Source organism: Loxodonta africana, chromosome 6 (assembly GCF_030014295.1).
Source record: "Loxodonta africana isolate mLoxAfr1 chromosome 6, mLoxAfr1.hap2, whole genome shotgun sequence".
Lineage (NCBI taxonomy): Eukaryota > Metazoa > Chordata > Mammalia > Proboscidea > Elephantidae > Loxodonta > Loxodonta africana.
Window position 1 is genome coordinate 49,374,383 of NC_087347.1, and position 25,772 is coordinate 49,400,154.

At 38.9% G+C, this 25,772-nt stretch overlaps 1 protein-coding gene across 4 annotated transcripts in view; it reads left to right on the top strand.

Annotated features, from left to right (window-relative positions):
• Positions 1 to 25,772, top strand: part of ANKRD44 (ankyrin repeat domain 44) — a 373,968-nt gene that overhangs the window by 245,638 nt on the left and 102,558 nt on the right. For all 4 annotated transcript variants that reach the window (XM_064286864.1, XM_064286862.1, XM_064286865.1 and 1 more), the window contains 7 exons: positions 1,381 to 1,459; positions 8,820 to 8,934; positions 17,571 to 17,653; positions 18,818 to 18,881; positions 21,001 to 21,069; positions 23,352 to 23,492; positions 25,103 to 25,183. In XM_064286864.1, coding sequence (XP_064142934.1) covers positions 1,381 to 1,459; positions 8,820 to 8,934; positions 17,571 to 17,653; positions 18,818 to 18,881; positions 21,001 to 21,069; positions 23,352 to 23,492; positions 25,103 to 25,183 — 632 coding nt within the window. The remainder of the gene's footprint in view (positions 1 to 1,380; positions 1,460 to 8,819; positions 8,935 to 17,570; positions 17,654 to 18,817; positions 18,882 to 21,000; positions 21,070 to 23,351; positions 23,493 to 25,102; positions 25,184 to 25,772) is intronic.

Consider the following 25,772-nt stretch of genomic DNA (forward strand, 5'->3'; position numbering starts at 1 on the left):
TTCTGTTAAAACCTTGTGGCTTTATAAGCTATGTAAGCCCAAAGTCTAAAGCAGTGGATGTTAAATCTTAGTGGGCTATGCTTATTAGAGCAGAGACGCCCTTGCCCCAGTTCTGATCCAGTAGGTCTGGTCTGGGTAAGGGCCTGGAAATTCCTGTTTCTAACAAGATTCTTGAGTGATTCAGAAGCAAATGGTTCTTGGTCCACTCTGAGAAATATTGATTTAAATGGTTATTCATTTTCCACTGTGGATTTTGTTGTTGTGGATTTTTTTAAAGCAAAGAGTAATTTTTAAGCACAGGTAGATAGGTTTCCACACAAAATTGAGCTCTCATTTTTGAAACCTCATTTTAAATCTCAGACTTATGTCCCTCCTGATACTTAGAGAAGTGTTACATAAAAATTTTTTTACTGTAATATTTGAATGAAAAAATACATTCTCTTTGTTGGGGATATTTTTGATCTAAAATAACAGTGATATTTTCTTTTGGGCAGTACCTCTTTCAGAATAAATTATGTAAATGGATATTAATTAAAAGTATAGAACTTTGGTACTTAGTATAAAATTTTAATAAGTACTGTATATTGTTGATAAGTATATCTATTCTGCACATTTTCCATGTTTTGGCTTAATCTGTGAAAAAGTCTCCTACTTTATATCTTGAATGATAAATACATGGCAAGGATTTTTATGTTTTAGATAAATTCAGCACCCATTACCAGCTGACCATTAAAATAGCAATTTGCTGAATGGTTTGCATGCCTTAATCCTATGATTTCTAACGAGGTAAGTAAAGTAAGAGGCTCTCTTTTGGAACAATCAAATTGCTGTTTTTCTATGGAATTAGTATTTAGGGAATGGTGTAGGGTCCAGGTCAGTTTTTGAGAGTTGCAGTGATTTATGACAGTTTAGTCAACCTCAGGTCATAGAGGGCCATGAAAGTTAACACATCATTTGTCTTTCTTCTGTTCTGTAGACAAAGGCTGAAAATAAGACCTGGAAGAAAACTTCTTTCATCAATAAGTGGATCGCAGGAGAGGGCAAATGTCTTAGATGATTGTTTCAGTTTGGAACAGAGTAGGATAAATATTGTCAGTGCACTTAGAAATTTCCAATTTCTTCTCCAAAGTAATTTTCACTTTTCCAAACTTCTTTAAAATGTGATATTATATAGTATTTTGGGAAATTATATGCACTATACTTTTGAGATCATATATACTATACCTATTGCCTTTTGTAATTTTTGATCATACATTTTTAATTCAAATTGGTGTTTTCAAGACATTGCCAGTGGTATCCATAGGGGTGTTTCAGGTTTGTGTCACTGGTTCATTAGCACTTCCATTGTTTCTGTCTCCCTTATTTATTTATTTTTTTTAGAGTAAAGATGGCAAAAGTCCACTGCACATGACAGCTGTCCATGGGAGGTTCACACGGTCACAAACCCTCATTCAGAACGGTAAGAGAGATTCTTCAGCTGTGTGGTTTTATTTGAACAGTTTCCTGATTTGCGTGAGTTCAGTTGTCATTTGGAAACCCTGGTGGCGTAGTGGTTAAGTGCTACGGCTGCTAACCAAAGGGTCGGCAGTTTGAATCCGCCAGGCACTCCTTGGAAACTCTATGGGGCAGTTCTACTCTGTCCTATAGGGTCGCTGGGAGTTGGAATTGACAGCACTGGGTTTGGGGTTTTTTTGGGTAGTTGTCATTCATCTGAACATAAAAAAATGATACTTTGTTTTGGAGTTTTAGTAAGGAAGGCTTTACACCATCTTTTGACCTACGTTGCTTAGGGCTTTTCATCAGGCATATCATCACCATCTGTCTTAAAAGCGAGAACGTGAAGCCACTATGTTTCATAGTTAGGTCCAACTCAGGCAAAGAATGTGTGAGTTTTGAAACTGGAAATGATATATAGACTCAGGATCCTGTGCTTTAACTCTGAAACTAAGAAAGTTAAGTAGCATACCTGGTCTAGCAGCAAATCTGAATTGTTCTTAGATTTTAAATTCACCATAGTTCCTTAGGAAACCCTGATGGTGTAGTGGTTAAGTGCTATGGGTGCTAACCAAAGTGTTGGCAGTTTGAATCTACTGGGTGCTCCTTGGAAACCCTGTGGGGCAGTTCTACGCTGTCTTCTAGGGTCGCTATGAGTTGGAATCTACTCGATGGCAATGGTTTTGGTTTTTTTTTTTTTTTTTCGTATAGCTCCTTAAGTAAAAACTCATAAAGCCACTTGGGTAAAGGTAGGAAAAGTGAGGTGACTCAGAGGAAGATAAGGTGAGTACATAATATACAGAGTCATAAAATCACAGACTTGACAGAGACCTTGGAAAGTCACATAATCCAGTGATTTTCCAGGCTCATAACAAAGGTATATTTGGACCATTGGGTTGTATCTGTAGCCACAGTACTGGGGAGTGTCTCTTCATGGTGTAAGTCACAGTGCTCCTAGTGGGTCACGGCCAGCAACTCTGAGTGGGTTGACCTTAGCAACAAAACTTTTGTTATCTTAGCAAATCTTAGAAGTAATTAAAAAAAAAATCAGTCTAGATTTCATGCTGATATGCCAGGTCAATTCAGCAGTTCCAAAATGATTTGTAGTTGACCCACATTTCTGCTTTTCAAAATTGTGATGTCAGTCGATTTTCTTGGACCTATCTTTTTGTCCTCTATAAAAATTTTGGATGGCTTACACTTGCATTGTTAGTGGCACTGAGTTATGTCTTAGGCACTCAAGTCATAAAACTAAGAAGTCATTTGACATTTGGATGGAGGACCAGCCTGTAAAATTATGCTTAGAAAGCAAAATATCTGCAGGAAAGCAAAGGAAATTTATAACCATTTCAGTGAAGTTATAGGGTAAAAGAAATCCTAACAAATTTCCAGTGAGCCAAGGAAGGTAAAATGGAAATTAACTGCACATCACCCATTATTTCTAATTTGAAATATGCGACATGCCTTTGACATTCATTTTATTGAAAGGGCTACTTTAATTGTAAATAAAGGGGGGGAACCCTAGTCTCTCCCTTTTGAGCCCTTTCCTCATCCCACTATATTTGTCAACTGCTTTTTAGAAAACAAACAACAAAGCCAGGAAGATGTTTAGCTGGTTTTTTTTCGTTTTTTTTTTTTTTTTTAATTTAATGTGAATTTAGTCAGTGGTCCCTAGCTCCATGGAATAAAAAGCGTTGTCTCCTCTTAAGGTAATTTCAAGCACCAGTGACCAGGTTGGAGAGAGAACAGTTTTTCACCTTGTAGATAGGTGCTGCCTTCCTACAGGTTCATCCCTGTATGCCAAACCATATTGGCCATCTCCCTTGAATCAAGACCATGACCCCGTCCCCTCTGTCATGCAAGTGTGCTTACAATAGCCCCAGGAGGTTGCTGGCTGCTTTGATCTCTCCAAGAGCCGCCCTGTGGGCCCAAAGACTTCCATGCCCTGCCCCAGGCATTCTTGCTAGACCTTTGAGTTGGGCCTAGGCTTGAAAGAGACCCCATCTCTTGTCCTCTGTGATCAAGGAGCCTTATTTCAGAGCCTGCCTCATCCTTGCCTGGCCTGGCACCTTGCTTGTGGGTTCAGTGGGGCCCAGGAGCCTGAATTGATGAGAGCATAGTGACTATAATACATAAAAAACAAACCAAACCCACTGCCGTCAAGTCGATTCCGACTCATAGCGACCCTGTAGGACAGAGTAGCACTGCCCCATAGAGTTTCCAAGGAGCACCTGGTGAATTTGAACTGCCGAACTTTTGGTTAGCAGCTGTAGCACTTAATATAAATGACAAAGCTGACATTTGTTGAGTTTTCACAATGTGCCAGGAACTTGGCACAAATCCATTCAACCATGGGGAAACCAAGGCAGAGAGGTGGTCATTTGTGTTGGAATGCACAAATGGTACATCAAGGAAAAGGGATTGGAACTCAGGTAATCTAACATCAGGGACTGAACCACTACACTATAAATGTGTTCTCTGGAAAAACAATGACATGTATCAACCTTTTTTTTTTTTTTTAACTTGAATTCTATTTACTCTAAGAGTCACTTATATTTAGAAGAGTTATTCTTGTAAAAGGATGATTTGGTGTTTTCTTCTCTCTGCTGACAATTCTCTGCATTCATTACACATGTGAGAACTGCAAGTTCTTCCATTTGACATTTTTTAAAATGCCTTTGGGGAGAAGAATAGGAAACTCTTTTTTTTCCTCCTGTTTGCTGGCTTCCTTCTGGGGAAAATCCTGTGCTGCTGCCGGGACCCTCACTTCTCCAGAGGCTCACACCCTCAGGGCCTGAGGTCAGTTCTTCAGAGTGGGTCACTACGGAACAGGAGCTGCTCTGTCCTCCAGGATCCCAAACGCTGGGACGACATGGGAACATCAGCTGTCCCCCCAAGCCAACTGAACACGTGTGGCTGAGGAACGTTCTTTGTATTTACTTATTCATTGGCTTGTTAATTTGCTCTGGTATTTGTACTTTATATGAATTTCTCTGCTTCCCTGACTGCTCTCCAGTCAGGGTTATTAGTAGTTCTTCATAATACCTTTGTTTTTCAAAATAGCTTTGTTAAGACAGTCTTTAAAAAAATTTTTTTTTTTCTTTTTTAGTAAGCAAAGACTTCCTCTGCTATTACATCACTTATTTTGTTGTCTAAGGCTGTGTTGTCACAGCCAGGGAGGGAAGGGAACTGAACAAAGAAACAATACTGTATCATCAGGCATTTCATCCAGCCATTGGCACTAGGCAGCTGCCTTAGATGCTGTCTATCAGGTTCCAAAAGTTCAAAAGTAATGTTTTCTTCACAGAGGCTTTAAAAATTAAAAGAGTCTGAAAAGGAAGAGTTAAGTGGTAGGTTAAGGTGACTCATTGCGAGATTTTTGACCTTTTGACCCACGATCTTTCTGAGTCAGCTTAATAAGATGACCATTCTTGTTTGTACAATGAAAAACTAATTTCAGATTGACGCTTAGATAATGCTGCATAAATTACACTTTCTGCCATGTTCAATATACTCTGAAATTCACAAATGTTTCTTTTCCTCACCAATCATCAACATTTAACGTGCAACCTTCAAAGACTATTAAAGTTATTTGATTTGTATTTTAAACAAGTCCTAAAGATTTTCAAGTGAAGTGACTATAAAATAGAAATCCACTCATCTAGGGGCCCTACTTTGGAGCCCTGGTGGTGCGGTGGTTAAGAGCTGGGCTGCTAACCAAAAGGTCGGCAGTTTGAATCCACCAGCCACTCCTTGGAAACCCTATGGAACAGTTCTACTTTGTCCTACAGGGTTGCTATGAGTCAGATTGACTTGACAGCAACGGGTTTTGGGTTAGAAGCCCTACTTTAATATAAAACATATTTCCAAATGACAAATACATGATTTCTTTTTTATTTCTTCACTAAGTTATGATGTTTTTCTGAAATATATTTTAAATGACAAAAGCATATGTGGAAGACAAATCGCCTATATTTTGAAGTTTTAAATTGACTTGTGAAACTATAGTCACACCAAGAAACATATCGGCTCAGGCCCTCTCTTCCACCTTTGTCAATATTTTTCACAATTCTCTACCCAGCTTTTGGCATATTTGAGATTGACAAATGTGGAGGTCCTAACACTTCCTAAGAAAGTTTTGGTGGCACTTGGCTGTGAAGGGTGTGGAGTGATATAGTGTTTGTTCAGGGCAAAGACTTTTCTGAAGTCTGAGGACCTGCCTTCCACACCTTTATGAATCAGGTCCTTCAGTGGACCTTTCAGGCCTACCACTGTGGGCAATTCTTAGGAAGATACATGTTCCCTGGATTGCTCTAAGTTACCCATGGTGTCTATCTGTCCTCAAAGCTACCCTCAGGTCATAAAAATTACTTTTTCTAAATTGGATGCTTCTAAATTGAGAGCACAGTGAGCTAATTTATTCCTTGAGTCCCTAGAAGATCACAATAACTAGTTTTACTTTATTATTTTCTTTGTAAAATTAGTGCATGCTCACTATAAAATTAAATCATTAAAAAGATCCCCCATGATTGCCCCCATGTGTATCCATCCCAAGAGTTTCTATCAACACTTTGGAGAAACTTATGGGTTTTTCTATATATTCACACATACACACACAGATATACCAAACCCACTGCCACTGAGTCAGTTCCAACTCATAGCTACCCTATACAACAGAGTAGAACTGCCCAATAGGGTTTCCAAGGAGTGGTTGGTGGATTCAAACTGCCAACCTTTTGGTTAGCAACCAGACTTTTTTTTTTTAATAATTTTTATTGTGCTTTAAGTGAAAATTTACAAATCAAGTCAGTCTCTCACACAAAAACCCATATACACCTTGCTGCATACTCCCAATTACTCTCCCCCTAATGAGACAGCCTGCTCTCTCCCTCCACTCTCTCTTTTCGTATCCATTTTGCCAGCTTCTAACCCCCTCTACCCTCTCATCTCCCCTCCAGGCAGGAGATGCCAACATAGTCTCAAGTTTCCACCTGATCCAAGAAGCTCACTCCTCACCAGCATCCCTCTCCAACCCATTGTCCAGTCCAATCCATGTCTGAAGAGTTGGCTTCGGGAATGGTTCCTGTCCTGGGCCAACAGAAGGTCTGGGGGCCATGACCACCGGGGTCCTTCTTGTCTCAATCAGACCATTAAGTCTGGTCTTATGAGAATTTGGGGTCTGCATCCCACTGCTCTCCTGCTACCTCAGGGGTTCTCTGTTGTGTTCCCTGTCAGGGCTGTCATCAGTTGTAGCAGGGCACCATCTAGTTCTTCTGGTCTCAGGATGATGTAGTCGCTGGTTCATGTGGCCCTGTCTCTTGGGCTCGTAATCGCCTTGTGTCCTTGGTGTTCTTCATTCTCCTTTGATCCAGGTGGATTGCGAACAATTGATGTATCTTAGATGGCTGCTTGCTAGTTTTTGAGACCCCAGACGTCACTCTTCAAAGTGGGATGAAGAATGTTTTCTTAATAGATTTTATTATGCCAATTGACTTAGATGTCTTCTGAAACTATGGTCCCCAGACCCCTGCCCCTGCTTCCATGGCCTTTGAAGCATTCAGTTTATTCAGGAAACTTCTTTGCTTTTGGTTTAGTCCAATTGTGCTGACCTCCCCTGTATTATGTGCTGTCTTTCCCTTCACCTAAAGTAGTTCTTATCTACTATCTAATTAGTGAATGCCCGTCTCCCACCCTCCCTCCCTCCCCCCTCTCGTAACCACGAAAGAATGTTTTCTTTTCAGTTTAAACTATTTCTCAAGTTCTTATAATAGTGGTCTTATACAATATTTGTCCTTTTGCAACTGACTAATTTCACTTAGCATAATGCCTTCCAGGTTCCTCCGTGTTATGAAATGCTTCACAGACTCCGCACTGTTCTTTATCGATGCGTAGTATTCCGTTGTGTGAATATACCATAATTTATTTATCCATTCATCCATTGATGGACACCTTGGTTGCTTCCGTCTTTTTGCTATTGTAAATAGTGAGCAGCCAGACTTTTAACTACTATGCCACCAGGGTTCCTCTCATATGTTATCTGATGTATATACATATCAACTGGCCACCTGATATATATATATCCTATATATATATAGGAAACCCTGGTGGCATAGTGGTTAAGTGCTACGGCTGCTAGCCAAAGGGTCAGCAGTTCGAATCCACCAGGTGCTCCTTGGAAACTCTATGGGGCAGTTCTACTCTGTCCTATAGGGTCGCTATGAGTCAGAATCAACTCGACGGCACTAGGTACTGGGTAAGGTATATATGTATATATCTGTGTATATATATATGTATAAAATATACATACACACAGATCATTTGATGTGTGTGTGAGGGGGTGGGGAGTAGAGAGGAATGAGGTGGAAAGGCAGGAAGGCCATATTTTGAAAGACCTTGCCTGTCTTGCTAAGGTATTGAAATTCCATTCTTAGGCATTCAGAAGCTGTTAAAGAATAATAATAAGTGGGTGTAGGGTAGGTTGTGTCTAATGATCCCATTTGTATGTGAGAAAGATTGCCCTAATAGTAGTCCAGATATGTTAGAGGCCGTCCAGATTACACACACACACACACACGTATGTAAATATTACAGAATAAAGGCACAATGACATAGTGTCTTTATTCACACAACTGGTTTTCAAAATATTAACTGTACCTAGGAATAAAAATTTGAGAAAAGATCAGTATTTGTATTCATGTTGCAATTTATTTTTCCCATCAAAGTCAGAAAGGGATTATGTTTTTTGTAAACAGCTATTATGTTGTAAACGCTAAATGTGAAAACTTATTGGCAACAAGTTAACTGATTCTTAAAGTTAAATGCTACACTCAGAAGTTTTGGGTATAGAGTGAAGCATCTTAAATCCTGTATATGAGTGCTAATTTCAGTTTTTAAAGTATTTGCCCCCTTGCAAAGCCTACACATTTTTGGTAATTACTTCATTCTGTAGCAAAGATTCTTACTAACTCTGTTTTACCAATACTCCTGGCTAGAAAAAAAAAAAAAAATGGGAATTGGTAGTCTGAAAAACCAATAGTAGGATTCATTAGAATGAAGGGCTGTATAGATATTGTGAGTAGTTTATAATGATCTTATTATGAGAGCCCAGCAGGGTCATGGCCTGGAAGTTATATAATATGTATAATAATAATAATTCGGATGGCGACTAGTTCCCTTAAAAAGCATTCTTGTACTTCAGGCAGAGATGCACACTGGTTTGGAAAAGAAATCAACGTTTGGTCAACATGAAGGACTAGCATAGACTGTAGTGTTTGAATCGACCTAAGTCCTTGTGTTACCCTGTGTGATAAACATATCTCTTTCAGGAGGCGAAATTGACTGTGTGGATAAGGACGGCAATACTCCCCTCCATGTGGCTGCAAGATACGGACATGAGCTTTTGATTAACACCCTAATAACCAGCGGAGCCGACACAGCCAAGTAGGTTTCTGCAAAAATATGGTAGTGTAATGGCCGCGTATGGGAATCATGCCAAACGGACTCTGCCATGCCATAGATAAAAAAAAAAAAAAAATAGTTCCCGTTTATTGAGGTTAGGTGAATTTGTACCGTTACACTAAGCACAAATTAGATTTGAAATAAATTCAGTGACTTTTAATGATGGATACAAGGAAGAACCAATTTTATTTTTCAGCTACATAAGGATGAGGCCTATTCAGTGGTTTTATTTATTATTAACTTTATTATTAAACTGTATTCTTAATTCTGCTTTCTAATATTGTTTTGTTCTTTTCCATGTTAGTTAAGCAGGGAAAATGAAACATAATTGGACAAATTCAGAATTAATGGGGTGCTTGCTTAGCTTTAATGATGCAGTTATCAGGTAGCGATTGAGTAAATCTGTCACAACAGAGAGGGGGCCTGACCTCATTCTGCGCGTCAATCAGCAGGAATATATAAAGCATCTATACCCAGTGCCCAGTGCCATTGAGTCAATTCTGACTCATAGTGGCCCTATAGTGTCTTTCAATTCTGGGTACTATGGGGGAATTCAGAAGAAGTAAATTACTTGGGTGAAGTAGCTAATTTTGTTGAGGACCACAGCCCATTTAAGACAAAGAACCATGCAAGGTAACATAGTGAAACCTGTGAGAGCTGGAACTCAACAGACTGCCTTGTTTTCCTGAGTCTTGCAAGTTTTCTGCCTTTGACAGAGTGCAGTCTTACTACTTTTCTATCACTGTTAGTGGAAGATATTTGAGTTTTCCTTCTCTCAAAGGGTTCCACCTTACACGCTTTCTCAGGCTTTACTGTGTGTAATAAAGTTCTAAATGAAACGTGACTTAAGTGGCAAAATATTATAGACAATATATGCCATAGAGTATAGACAGGAAGGAGAGACCTCGAAGATGGCCAACATTTTCTGAAAAGCCTTCAAGGAGAAGGTGAGTCTTAAGAAGGCTTTGAAGGGTGAGAATTATTTGAGTAGAGCAAACGGTGGCAGACATCCCAAGCAGACAGGAAATCAGAAACAAAAGATGAAAAAAATACAACTCAAGGAAGAACTTGTCCTGACAGAGGTGAGGGTGTGTGATGGTGCTGGGCTCTGTCCAGAGGCAGCACGCTGTGGTGGCTGGGAGCACATGCTTGGTGGGCCACTGTCTGGGCTCCAGGCCAAGCTGTTCACTTAAGAGCCATGCAACCTTGAACCCACTGCCCAATCTCTCTGTACCTCAGGTTCCTCATCTGATAAATGGGCATAATAATAGTTCCCACCTATAGGTTTCTTATGAGGATTGAATGATTTAATTACTAGTAAAGCACTTCATATATAGTCAGATGAGTATGAGTTAAATCAGTATATCTACTACGTTTATTAAACAAGATAATTCATGTAAAGCTCTTTGAACAGTGCCTAGTACATATTAAGATATCAATAAATGTTAGTTATAATTTTATTACTTAATAGTGGGTAGTAGAATCAAATTAAAGAGAGTCTTAAATGTCTGAATGAAGAGTTAAGAACAGTATGAGGGCAGTGTTATATTAGGAATTTTGTTTTATTCATCTAATGTTGTGCAACAGAGTTGAAAACCTTGCCTGAGAATGAGCCAAAATGTAAAATGGTCTGTAGTGGAATCATATTTTAATTCAAGTTTGAAGTGAATTATATGGAGCATTCTGGGAGATTTGCAGTATATAATGATTTACCATCATCAGTTCAACATTAAGTTGAGCTGGGTAACAATCACATTCTGGGCTCCCAGCCTAGTGGCGGAGATAAGAACAGCAGCAAATGACCATTGTGAGATATGTTATGATGGAGGTTTCAACTAGGCTGTGGATGTAGAGTCAGGAAAGCACTGATCCTCTGAGTTCCCCAGAAGAGGTGACATTTCAACCAAAGGAAGAATGGTAGGAATTAGTCAAGTGGGCAGAATTGTGTGGTGTGGAAAGATAGAAGGTGAACTAAGGAAGGACATGACAGGAAAAGGGAACAGCCTTTACAAAGACACAAACATGTGCATGTGTTGAAAGCAGACTCCGAAGGCCAGATCGTCTGATGTGTGGTGGGGAGCGGAGAGGAATGAGGTTGAAAGGCAGGAAGGCCACGTCTTGAAAGACCTTGCTTGTTCTGCTAAGGTGTTGGAATTCTCTTCTTAGGCATTCAGAAGCTGTTAAAGAATAATAAGTGGGTATAGGGTCGGTTGTGTCTAATGACCCCATTTGTACGTAAGAAAGATTGCTTTGATAGCAGTCCAGACATATTGGAGGCAGTTCAGACTAGAAACATTTGCAATGTCCAGGGAAGAAAAGATGAGGGCTTTGGTTAAGGCAGAGGATGTGGGACACAGATGAGGGAAATGTACTCCCAGCCCCAAAGAGCCACATCTCACAACGTACCTGGGGATAAGACATGCCCCCTTCAGTAACAGGGGCTCATTAAGGCAGTAATTGAGTGTGTATGTCAAGAGCAGTGCTGTGACAAGGGAAACCACGTAAGGGGAAAAAACATCAAAATGAAAGAGAAAGTTGGAGAAGATTAAATTTGCTAAAGCACTCCCCCCACCCCCCCAGAAAATCACTGTTCCCTGGGCTCTTGTAGGTTTATGCTGTTGGGTAGCTTACTGAAGAGGAGTAAAACAGGCCTTTCCTTCTGTAAATAAGTAAACCAACAAATAACAGTTATGAAAATAGCCATCTTCATTCATAAAATTATGGCTAAATGTATTTAAAAAGACCTCTATATGACAAGTTTTATCATCATATAAAATCTTATTCTTATGAATTTATTTGAATATTATTCTCCAGCCTTGGTTAGAATGTTCTTTGTTATTCTTTTTTGCTTCTCTGAGCCTTAAGTCAGAGTACTTTCTGGAACATGACTCAGTGCTCATGTGGTGTCAAAGCCCTTGTGGTGTTTATTCTTCAATTTTATTTAGTTTGGCTCTAGGATTTTAATTTGCCTTCTACCTTATCTTTTTCTGCCTCAACTGCAGCAGAATTAGGGATATGGTAGTTATGCAGGTAATTGGGTTTGATAATTATTCATTCACTGAGTGTTTGTTGAAGGCCTGCGTCAGCCACTGTATCAGGCTCTAGAGGTACAGAGGTCCCAAGCCACTGGGGACAAGAATTAAATAAGCAATTACAATCCTATGTACTAAATGTGATGCCAGGGCAATTGTTAGGTATCACTGGGATATGGGATACTATATCTGGGGTATTGAACCCAGTCTGACAGGGCCCAGAATATCAATAAATCTAAAACAAATTTACAAAACAAACAAATAAAACTACAGAAACCAAGAACTTTGAAATGAGTTTCACAGTTTAACCGTAGTAACAAACACTCATGGGTATTTACCTATACTAGGCACCACTCTGAGGGGTTATATTTAACTATGACAACAACCCCATGTGGTAAGTGCTATGATTATCCGTTTTACAGGTAAAGTAAATGAAGCACAGAGAGGTTCAGTTTCCTGCCCGTGGTCACATACCTACTGAGGGGCAGAATTGGGATTCTGTCCTCAGCCATTTGGATCTGGAGCCTCAGGGCCTGAGCACAAGGCTTGCTGTTTCTTTGTAATTGGTGGTGTGGTAGTTCATGCTTTGCCAAAACTACATCACCATTTTCAGGGGACTATGGTCCTGACAGCTGACGGCTAAGGTGCTAACTCTTTAGAATTCAGTATGTTGTTGTTGTCAGGTGCTGCCTAGTCAACTTCTATTCATAGTGAACCCATGTACAACAGAACGAAACACTGTTCAGCCCTGCAGCATCCTCGCAATCGTTGTTATGCTTGAATCCATTGTTGCAGCTACTGTGTCAATCCATTTCGTCAAGGGTCTTCCTCTTTTTCACTGACCCTCTGCCTTACCAAGCGTGACGTCCTTCTCCAGGGACTGGTCCCTCCTGATAACACGTCCAACGTATGTGAGACCATCCTTGCTTCTAAGGAGCATTCTGGCCATACTTCTTCCACTACAGATTGGTTCGTTCCTCTGGCAGTTCATGGTATATTCAATATTCTTCTTCAACACCATAATTTAAAGCCATCAATTCTTCTTCAGGCTTATTTATTCATTGTCCAGCTTTCGTATGCATATGAGGCATTTGAAAAGACCATGGCCTGGGTCAGGTGCACCTTAGTCCTTAAAGTGACATCTTTGCTTTTTAGCACTTTAAAGAGGTCTTTTGCAGCAGATTTGTTTAATGCAATGCATAGGAATGGAAGTTTTGCAGTAGTTGCAACAAAGTGGTGGGACAGTGGACTTACCAGACAACACAGAGCCCTTTATTCAAACTACTGTGCTGCATTGTCATTGCCTTCCACCCTCCCCCGCCTCCCCGCTACTGGTTCAGACATATCATTCATTTATTAAGTCTACCTTTATTCATTTCTCATTGGCCCATGTCTATCAAAATAGTGCTACACAGCACCAATGAGATCCCAAATACAAACACATGTGCCAAAACTTGGCAGCCATATGTGGTTATAAGGAGGTCATCCAGATGAGCCAAAACATGATTTTATGTTGTTTGTTTTATATTATCACCAAAATGAAAAGACAATTTAAAAATTCTCACAAACAATTCTGAAGACCCTAAAGTTATTTCCAGGGACCCCCAGGCACACACTGACTAGCTTGAGAAACCCTGTGAGAAGGGGGCAGAGAGATAAGAGGTTTCAGGTGGAGGGGGAAGCATGTGCAAAAGCCTGGGGGAGGACAGAGTGGGCTCTTATGAGGAACAGATAGAAGTTCAGTGGGATCTAGAAGCCATAGAGCTGAGGCAACAGCCAGATCGAGAAGGGGCCTTTAAGCCACATTACAGTGCTTGGAGTTGATTTGACAGGAACCACTGAAAATGTCTGTAGGTTCCAGGTATCGTTGTTGTCAGTTATACCCAGATGTCCAGTAACTTAGGGGTACATGGTGAATACTTGGAATGGCATAATTAAATTAAGAATTTTTTTTATTTGATCATTTGCATAAGAATCAACAAATCATTGCATTTTTACTCAGTGGGCAAAAATAAACCAATCCCACCTCTCTAGGAGAGTTGTGAAATAATTATTGTAATGGATTTTGAAATGTGGAAAGATAACCGAAATGCAAACCAAACCAAAAAGCCAAACCTGTTGCCATCAAGTCAATGCTGACAGCAATTCTCTCTTGCCTTTTAAGAAATTGTATACCTGATTATCAGGAACCACAATCTGATTACAATTTCAAAACTCGCAGATTGCTGATTACCCAATTAACCTAATAATAATTGGAGGGCAATTTTAATGCTAATATTTATCATAAACGCTTACCAGGCACCACCCTGTCTAGCACTTTATGTGCATTATCTCAATTAATCTTTACAATTACTCTATGAGGCAGACACTGTCATTATCTTTATTTTCCTGATAAGAGAACATGTAACTTGCCGAAGATAAAATAGCTGACAAATGGCAGAACAAGGATGCATACCCAAAGGTTCTGACGCCAAAATCTATTACCTTAACCACAGTGGGTTTTTTACCATACAGCCTAAAGTCAAGCTCTAGAAAATACTGGATCAGTAAGGGCCTCGTCTCTTTGATACCAAGGGGACAGCTTAAAATACAAATATTCTATTGGTGCAAAGCCCTTTCTTCCCTTACCAATGGACAGTCTTTCAGACTTCATTTATTCTGAAATAACTGCGTAGGACATGCCAGCTGACAGCTAAATTAGAAATAGCTAATACAAATGTGTCCCATTAATTTTCTGACTGGTCAAATAAATGTAGCCTTTTAACTGGAATTGATCTCCTTTTTCCTGTAATTTGTGCATTGTTAAGTTTAACGTTATTTGGCATCTTTATTTCTTGATCTTCCTCATGAAGTAAGAGTGATACTTCTTATTTGACTAAGACAGTCAAATCCTAATTTTCCTGCTAAAGGTTTTGTGATCCTTCCTTTGTTAGCAATTTTATTTTATAACAAGGGAGTAATTTTACTTTGAAATGCATGAATGGTTTCTGAAATGATTCAGAGATTCTGACTTCTATTTTTCTTCTTTCCAATCTCAACCTGATATTTAGTTTTCCTATTTGAACCTTGGAGCTCTGGTGGCATAGTGGTTAAGAGCTCGGCTGCTATCCAAAAGGTCAGGAGTTTGAATCTACCAGTTGCTCCTCGGAAACCCTATGGGACAGTTCTACTCGGTCCTATAGGGTCACTATGACTTTGAGTCAGAGTGGACTCAGCTGCAACGGGTTTGGTTTTATTTGAACCATAGAATCATATTCAAATATAAATGCCAGTAGCACTTGAGTCTAACCCATAATGTTACTTGAGGTGGTGGCTTTACTATGGAATAAAAATTGTACATCAAACAGAGTTTTTTTGCTAGTTTTCTTAAATTAGTTTTGTTTCTCTTCTGAAGTTTATAAGTAGCAGTGAACAAAAATGAAATAACTACTGTAAAGTATGATGAATTATCTAAAGACAAGTTTTAAGTGGGAAGGTTGATTAAAATTATTGATAATGAAGTTTATGGAATATATTATAATACTAATGCTGATATACTATCGCTTATACTTTTTCATGTTTTTCCCAATTGCTTTCTTGAAGTTTGATACTTTTTCTCTAATCCATTTGCTTCTATTATTTTGTATAAATATGTGTTTTATAAAATAGGTTATATATATTTTGTGTGTGTATATATAATATGATATATGTGTGTATCTATTTAAATAATGAAGAAAGCTAACAGAGATCTTGAGAAATCCATTCCTTGATTTCAGGCACACAAACTTAAAACCATCCCAGAAAATATTCTATCCATTTTCTTCTACCAAATCTCTAGAGATATTTAATCATACATTTTTGCCTTATCTTTCCAAAACAAATAAAATGGCTGGGTAAAATCATATTAGTTTAAATTTCCATTTAGTAAAAATATCTTAAATCATGTACATTAAAAAATTAGCATGTTTTACTCATATCAAAAGGGAACAATATAAATAGTGCATAAATAGAAAAGCCTTCTCTCCCATTCCCCAGCGCCCTCCTCCTTTTCACGAGCTTCAAGGTCGTCATTGATGCAATTGCTCTTCCAACGTTTTTTTGTAACTGATGAGAGAGGCAATTACAAGCAGTTCTCCGCTACATGACACTGCCCGAAGACCGGCAAACTGCATCTCTTGATGGATGCCAGCTATTATGTACACTGGGTTGGAAATCTCCATATAGGGAAAGGAAAACGAACAGAGGGAAGACTGAACCAGCGTGCCAAGAAATAGAAGTTATGATGGAAAGAGAAAGTGGTGGTTAATTGTTCACAGACTTGGATTTTGCCAAACACTGAGTGCCATAAAATACCTGTGGATATGTATATACTTTTGCATATTCACACACACGTAATAATAACATTTGAGATAGCAAATAAGATTCTTGTATCCAAAGCTTAACAAATTCAAATCATATGCCAGTGAGTTTCTCTATGAATCGTAGAATCTGAAAGCAGGCCACTTTCAGCTGGAGAAAAAATTTGAATAGTTAATGCTGCGGGGTGCAAATGTATATGGCCCCATACTGGCTTGTGTTTTGCAAAGGATTTACAAAATCTGAAATACATTATTTGACTAAAATGAGATGTCACGAGAAATAATCACTAACATTTTAGAAATACACAGGAATCACCCGATGATGCTGTTGTGGACTACAGTTCAGCACATGGATCCTGGTCCTTGTTTGAGTGAGGGGGAGTGGAGGAGACAGGAGAGGGATTTTATTCTGAAGGCAAAAAGTGCTGCCATCAGCAGTCTGCCTGTCCCTTAAGGGATCATCCTGAGGACCATGTGTGGTAGGGGCTCAGTCTAAGAAGTAATTTTCTAGATTCTTTCTGTAATACTGTTAGAGAACATGTGCTAGGTTTATGAAATATATGCAAGATAGTGTTTATTAGTCTTCATTGTGTTGTTTTTTTTTTTACTGGAATCTCAGTGAGGGTTAATGTACAACATCAATATCTATTAGGAAGATGAAGTTTCACCTGGAGAAGGTAAACGTTAGTTTTTACTATCAACTAAAATTCCATTTTTAATAATACGGCCATTATTGACTATAAGCAATGTTCTCAGCACATAATAGATTGATGATAAATATTTGTTAATCAATTCTAGGAGTATAAAAGGTTACTTTTCAAAGTTGAGAGTTGGCATTCCTCGTCGTTGTTATCTCCAGCACCTAGGATAGTATCTGATGCTTAAAAAGTGTTGAATAAATAAATGAATGAATAAATGAGATACACAATTGCTAAGCTGAAAGAAAAATGAGAGAAATTCATTTTAGATTTAAAGAGTCACTTTATATGAAATTACTTTTCTTTAAAATATATATTCCTTTCGATACAGGTTTTTAATTCTGGTTTAGATCCAAGATTTTGTTATTTTAAGGTAGAAAATATTTTCATAATTATTGAATGGAAGAATTGCAAAATTATTTTAGCAAAGAGTCCCTAATGGAAGCATCATGGATTTAATTTTCATCAGGAAACCTCTGGGAAGGCACTCATCATTCTGCATGTATCTTGAGATCTGTTGCCATGAGCTGCTCTATTTTTTTCCTCCCCAGGTGTGGAATCCATAGCATGTTCCCCTTACATTTAGCAGCCCTAAATGCTCACTCCGACTGCTGCAGAAAGTTGTTGTCATCGGGTAAGTAAATCCATTGTTAAAGATAAGGCTTAATGTGTCCTGTCATTGAGTCACATGGCTTCAGGTGTCTGGTCAGAGTGAGTGGCTGCCTGTGCTTCATGTCATTACCTGACTTGGCAGAAGTTATATACCACAGCTAACTGCATGTGACAGCTCCCAGCAGTCCGTGGTGTAGACACTGTTCCAATGTCAATGGTCCTGCCCCAGAGTGAGAGTCTTGTCTGTTTTCAAGTTAAAGCTTGGGTGATCTGGGTGGGAGAGAGGCAGGGATGTCCAGAGCTTACTGGCAAGTTTGTCATGAAGGAAAAGACATCTTTGAAGTTTAAAATGGTGCCTTAACATTTAATATTTTTCAACAAAAGAAAAAAAGGCCAAATTCCCCACATTTTAATGGTAGAAAATGTTGTGTTACCGTTCCACTCTGTGAGCTCTGAGAAATCACTATCAAAATTAAACTACATTTAATTTTTTTTTCTAACATGGGGTTATTTAGAACCAAGATATTCTTTTTGATTTGGAGCTTTGCTTATCTTTCTCATCACTATTTCCTCCAACCTCTATATATTAATAAGTTTCTGGGCTTTCAAAGGTGATACAGGTCTGCAGGCAAAGATTGTTTATGAATTAATTCATCAGATATCCCAGAGACATTTTTGTTTTCCTTTACATACTTGACCTACGGTTGATTCTACTTTCACTGATTTTGGCATGTTTAAAAATAATCTGTGCATGAAAGCATGTTTGCTAAATCTTAAACCAACTGAAAGCTAGGAATACGCTTAAGAAAATACCTATTCCAGCATGTTAGAATTACTCCTTTCCTTCCGTGTTTTCTCCATGCGTTCTCTCTGCCTGTCTGTTGCCCCGCTTATCTCAAATTGGTTTCATAAATTTCTATCCTGTGATTGAAAAATGGGGCTGCGGTTCACCCAGGGCCGAATGTGAAAATAAATTCTTCTTGACTTCACGGTTCTTCCTATAAAATTGCCAAGCTTGAGCAGTTACCATTCGTTTCCATGACAACCTCTTTTCTGACTACAGTTGCTTGCGTTCTGGTTTTTCTACTAACTGATTTTTCTGTCTCTGCAATGTTTCTTGTGGTTTAACTAGGACAAAAGTATAGCATAGTATCCTTGTTTAGTAATGAGCACGTGCTGTCTGCAGGCTTTGAAATAGACACCCCAGATAAATTTGGAAGAACATGCCTTCACGCTGCTGCTGCAGGAGGGTGAGTAGTTAGTGATTTTAGTTATTTCATGTTTTAATGACTAATTCATCTTAACGGACTTAAGTTGTCTGTGGATCCCAGGCAATTGCCTTAGTAAAATGGCCAAGAATCATTTCCAGCAATACCAAATATCACTATGTTGCATTCCCAGATTACTTGCATTTTGCTCTTCCAAAGAAAAATTGTTATCTCATATAGCAAATTATTTTTTCTTTCTCTCTTTCTTTTCTTTTTAATTTGTAGATATTCAGCCTGTGGAATAAATATCTACTAGGTACTCCCTCCACTAAAAGAAAATAATTTGAGCTTTTTTTCATTTTTTTGTTGCTGGTAGGTGAGTGATGATCTAGGGAATCCAAGATTGAATTAATTCATCTTCATTTTCAGACGTTTTTGCCCTGACTTCAAAACTGATTTTTAAGTCTTTATTTTTTATAGTGATTAAATGTGAAACAAAGGTCAAAAGGGAACCCAAAGGATAGGCAAAAGGTGATTTAAACCTCTTTTTTTTTTGTTTTTTGAACTCGCTCAAGGTATTTTTCATCAGATGCTCTCTTCTTCATACCAGTGGTTAGGTTAATGATCTGATCAGTAAATTGTTGGTATATGCCCTCGCATTGTCCAAACATGGCCTTTCTTGGGTGACCTTGTTTGAGTAGGGTGTTGGTTCTTCATCAATTTCCTGTTCCTTAAGGAACAGCAAAGCTTCTCCATTTGCCCTCTACACATTACCTAAGGCATTACCTATTTAATAAATGTGGATTGACTATGAAGCTTTAGGGCCCCTTATTTGCACGGGTCTCTTCAGGGTCTCCTACCTGCAGTTTTGTTTTCATTAAAAAAAAAAAAACTAATTTTGTTTTGTATTCTTTTTTAAAAGAGCCTCCCACACCCGTCAAATTATATGAGCTTCATGAGCCACACAACCTGGGTTGGCCTCTGTCTTTGATCCTTTAGCATCACTCAGTAAGAGACAGATGATGCTTTATGTCAACTAACATTATGCTACCAAACCAAACCCAGTGCCATCGAGTTGATTCTGACTCATAGCGACCCTATAGAACAGAGTAGAACTGCCCCATAGAGTTTCCAAGGAGCGCCTGGTGGATTCAAACTGCCGACCCTTTGGTTAGCAGCCATAGCACTTAAGCACTATGCTACACCAACATGTAATTGTCTTAGAAAGTTCGTATATTTTATGACTGAAATACCTAGTTCTCTGAGAAAGGTGACAGTAAAGGGTCAGACTGGAGTAGGGAGAGTCCTGTTCAGGGTTTTCATTAATGAAATCATTTTTTCTTATTTAAATTGTAATAAAATAATAAATTCTAGGTTTTTTTTTTCTTAGCATCCCAAGCTTAGAACAATAATGAATGGTTATCTTTTTTTATGACCACACTTAAAAAAAATCAGACTTATACAGATTTGTGTCTGAAACTCCTGTTAGAATTAATATTTAGCAGCATGCCTTTCAAAAGGAAAATTCACTTCAATGAGTCTCTATCTCTCTACTAAACATGATTTATTGGTTTTGCAAATGTCAAAGCAGCTTTGGAAGATCAGTATGCTCCATTACATCATTTTCGGCCTTGGTCCTGCACATCTGTTTACCTAGATCACAAAGATAGGGAAATGCAGCTATTTTATTTTCCATTAAGGAGTATCTGGGTGAAAATGGTTATCATTGTGAATTCATTCTGCTGTGATAAAAGGTAATGCTTATCCACTACAGGTCATTGTTTAAAGGTGACATGAATTATTATAGGTTTAAGTGGTTGTTTCATAAACTCTTGATGGTTTTGAAAAAAGAATTTTAGGATAAGTGCTGAAACCATCATTGAGAGGTTTAATCATGCAATAATCATTTACTTCCTTATTCACAGAATTGAAAATGTCCCATTAAGCTCTTTACGGACTTTTCAAAAGGAATTTTAAGGACTTTAGATCTTTAAGATACGGCATTACTCTAAAATGTTCAGGTTATATTTTTGTTAGCAGAATTTAAACTTGGAGTTACCATTCAACCCTGCCCTATACTCCGTAGAAAACAGCTCTTTCTGAAGATAGCCAGGTAATTGACCTTTACTATCTTAATGATGTTTTTTCCCTGTCTTTCCAGTAATGTGGATTGTATAAAACTCTTGCAGAGCAGCGGAGCAGATTTCCATAAAAAGGACAAGTGTGGGAGGTATGTAATCAGAGAGCACTGCTTCAAGGTCCTAAATAAAAGAGTAGGGAGCCATCCATCTGGAAATCAAGTTACGTTGAAATGATTAACAGGGAAACTAGCTGAGAAGACTCCATCCCCAGAAGGAAATTCCTTCTTATAGCAAAACACCAACAAAGCAGGCACAAGCCACAAGGAAAACTCTCCTCTCACAGGTGCTGATTAGGAACGCCAATTGTTTCTCTTCTTTCAATTCTTCTTTAACATCCTACATGGATATAGTTTAGAAAATTCTGTTTATAGCAGAATAGAACTCTTTAGGGTCCCCCATCCCCAACCCAGAATCTGGCAATATCTGGAGCATTTTATTATATTTATGGCATATTTTATCTTGGGATACATTTTTAGAACATTAAAAAATATAAACCAAAAAGCCCATTTGGCTATTGGGATGGGTCATAGAAATTTTCTTACCTTAATGGTCCTCTGCATAGCTAAATATGATATGATGCTAACTGGTAACACGGATATATACACATACATGGTATGTTTGTGTGTGTGTATGTATATGTACATATATATATATATATATACTTTTTTTTTTTTTTTGTGGTGTTCTCCACTCCTCCCATCCACTTTGATTCTGGCTCTTTGGGGTTTCTATAAATTTCTTCTCCTACTTACCTTCTTAAGGCCATTCCTACTCATCCTTCAAGATTCATGTCAAGTGTCACCCTTCCACTGTGATGGCCCTTGTCTCTGCTCCCCTAGCACCTAACAGACTCTGCTACCAAGCACTCATCACTCTGTTCTAGTGGATCTTTGTTTCCTTGTCTCTCTCCTCACCTGACTGTGAGTCTCCTGAGGACAAGGACTGGGCCTCTTTATCTCTGGGCCCTGTCACATGGCTGACACCTAGTAATTTTCAGTCTAATTAATTAAAACTCCAGCAATACAATACGTAAAATATTTATAATTTCCTTCTTTCAGACTAAAGAGGGGAAAAGCAACTAATAAAAAGAGCCTGTAAATTGACTATAAGGTAGATGTACTTGAGAAGTGATAGGAATAGTTCTTGAAATAGTTATTTTATTTATAGTATTCTGTTTGATTTTTCCAAAAAAACCAAACCTGTTGCCATTGAGTCAAGTCTGACTGTGAATATTAGCTAGGCACACCAGAAAAACTGTTAAATAATTGAGAACTGAAAATAAGTGATATAAAACAAATTGCTTCATATTTTTGAAATGCCTTACCCTTTATAGGGTGCTTGCGTGTTCTGAATATTACTCACTTGGTTTCTCCTATTAAGTCTGTGAGGTAGAGCAGGAGTGTTTATTAGCCTATCTAATGGATGAGAAAGCCAAGTCCAGAGAAACTAAACAATTTATACAATTTTGCAGAACTTTAGACCTAGAAGGGACCTCAGGGGACAGCTGCCCAAACGTCCTTACTAAAATACAGAGGAGGAAGCCTAGGCCCAGAGAGGGGATGTGGCTTGGCCCTTCTGCATTGTTTTCCCATTTAACCTGTATCCCTATCCTCAGGGAGTTTCTAGTTCGGTGGGGAAGATAATATACCATTAACTAAAATCAAGGCAATGTATGATGATAGCCCCGGGAGAGACTTAGACAGGAGTGAAATAATCTCAGATGAGAGAAAGAGAACTTTTGGAACTTAAAGAAGCGTTGGTCGAGTTTTGATGGGTGGAAGTGGTTCAGGAAAGAGCATTCCAGGGGAAGAAAACAGCATGGGCAAAGGGGCAAGAAGTATGGATGTGACTGTGGGGAAACCTCAGGTTGTTTGGATACAGCAATTGTGTATATCTGGGGAGAGAGAAATACTCATAAGAGTAGGTTGGGACCAACTTGGGAAGGTCTTCAATTCCAGGCTAAGGAATCAAGGGTTTGTTCAGTGGAGAGCCACTGAAGGTCTAAAATCAGGATTGTTACATGTGGGGACTGTACCTTAGAAAACCCAGCTTTTTATCCATACCAACTGGAAATTAGATGGAGGTTTGATTAGAGCTAAGGAGGCCAATGAGGATGGTATTGCAATGGTCCAAATAAACAATAATATAGGCCTGAACCAGGGTGGGCACTAGGAGTGAAGAAGAAGGATAGATATGAGGATAGATGGCCTTGTAGCTTCAGTTCCAAGTTATACAGTCAAAGAAAGGCACTTGCACTCTGAGAGCAGAAGAGCTTTCTAGACCCCTAGGAATATCGTTGTCAGTGCTAGGTGCCAGTGATGAGTCTGTTTTTCACAGTGAATGATGTAATAAATTGCTGTTTGTTTTCCAGGACCCCTTTGCACTATGCAGCTGTGAATTGTCATTTCCACTGTATTGAGACATTAGTGACCACAGGGGCCAATGTTAATGAAACAGATGACTGGGGACGGACAGCTTTGCACTACGCTGCCGCATCAGACATGGATAGAAAGTAAACACAGCCTGCTCATGCTTCCTCTGGGGGTAGGGCTGCGCGCGGGGGAGGTTTGCTAAGTTTTCTTCATACTTCGTCATGGAAACGGATGTGAAGAAGCTCTCTTACCCAGAGCCAAAGGACTTAGAATTGCTTCATCTCTAACCCTGCTTTCCCATTCTTCTCTCTTTATGTTTGGTTATTACATGTCACTGTACAATTACTTCTCTACTCTCTGGGTTGAATGCCAAGTGGAGCCACCAAGCCCTGGTTTTCCATTTGTTCAAATCTATTGTAATTCATTTTGACATATGCTGCAGTTTTCATCATTACCACTTAAATGCCTCATTTGCTGTAAAACTTACGTTTGTGAATGTATATTCTATATGTAAAAAAATCCACCTATACATAAACCCAACAGCCTTTAAGTGTGTTGTCGGCATCTGTAAAATAGGTGCTATTGCTCAGAACCTTGGGAGCAGCTGAAAGAGAGGAATTTGATTGCTCTGGACATGTTTGAATTCTCAGTGGCTAGAAAAGGAAAGCAGAAATAAGTGAACCAGTTCAAGGGGAAAACATGGGAGAAGTGCCCACAGTTTATGAGATTATTCTCAAAGACTTAAGGGTCAAGGCATAGGAAGGAATACTTTTTGGTGACCCTGCTTGGAGTGCTATCGAGTTATTTGCTGCCCTGTGCTGTGGAATTGATGCTGGGTGAGTGCTAACTGCTTATCCCATACAGCAGTGGCTTTCACACATTTTAGACGGTGACTCACAGTAAGAAATATATTTTGCATCATGACACATATGTGTGTTGTATATGAGTATGTAACACTGAAACAAAAATTTTATGAAACCATTTTTATCTTTACTATGTGTGATGTTAAAAAAAAAAAAAAAGCAAAACTGTTGGCTGCAGCCCACTAAATGGATTTCACAATTCAGTAGTGTATTATGATCCATAGTTGGAAAAAACATTGCCCATTTTTCTCTTCACATTTATATAATATTTCCAAGTCAGATGTAGCACTCAGAATCCCAGAGCCACGTAGATTATCAATGCAGCACACGTTTATTGAGCATCTGCTATGTGCCAGGCTCTGTACTCTTCTCTTGGGTGTGGGGGGGTGGTGGGTGAGGGAGGAGGAACAAGTGTACTACATCTGCTAGGAGCCGAAAAGGATTCCTGGATGGTGAAGAATTGTTCTGGCAGATGAGGGGTGACTAGGACCCCATCTCTGGATAAGTGAGATGCTGAACTTTGTGAGCAGGCAACAAGGACTGTGGTGTGAGTCAGAGAAGTTTGAGTAAAGTTGCCTCCTTTTTACCTGGGAGTTTAGGAGGTTTAGGGAAGAGTGGACAAATTGTTGTATTACTCACTCAAACCTAGCTGTGAGTTTTAGTAAAGTCATGTTCCCAGTTGGATTTCTTTGCAAAGAATAGGTTTACTGGATAGCCTTGGAAAAAAAACATGCAGTCGCTCAATGGAAATCAATGGTGCTTATTTCTTTTGGGTTGGGGGTAAAAATAATTGGGATATAAATTGCATCCAAACCATTAACAACTTTGCCATTAAAAAAAATTAATTGCAAAAAAAAATTTTTTTTTCTGTCCCATATGCTGAGAAGTAAGACCATCTTAGGAAACGCCCATGAAAATTCAGAAGAACTTGAAAGAGCCAGGGAGCTGAAGGAAAAGGAAGCAGCATTGTAAGTATCTTCTGAGCTTAAGAACAAGGTGTCATTTCTGATGGCTTTCTCTGCTCTCTGGGTTACCACATGGGCTAGCCAACTCTTTTGGGGTGTAACTTGGAATCTTGAGGAAGTGATGTGGGCTTGCCTTGAATGAAGAAGAAACTATTGTTTTAATACATCCTTCAGCTTCGCTGTTTTTCACACAGGGAGATCTTTCTAAAAATGTAAGCTTTGCTGCAACCATCACTGTGATTGGCCAGCAGTTTTTAGGACCAGGTGTCCTAAATATAATTTTTAGCTCTGCTACATATCATGTGCCTGAGGAGACATAACAGTTTTACTCAGGGCTTTAGTTTCTTCTTTTATAACCTGAGGAAAACTATTTAGCAGCACCTTGGTGGCGTAGTGGTTAAGTGCTATGGCTGCTAACCAAGAGGTCAGCAGTTCGAAACCGCCAGGTGCTCCTTGGAAACTCTATGGGGCAGTTCTACTCTGTCATATAGGGTCCCTGTGAGTCGGAATCAACTCAACGGCAGTGGGTTTTATAAATAAAAGTAGGAGCCTTTGGCGGAATAATTGTTAACCAAAAGGTTGACGTTTCAAA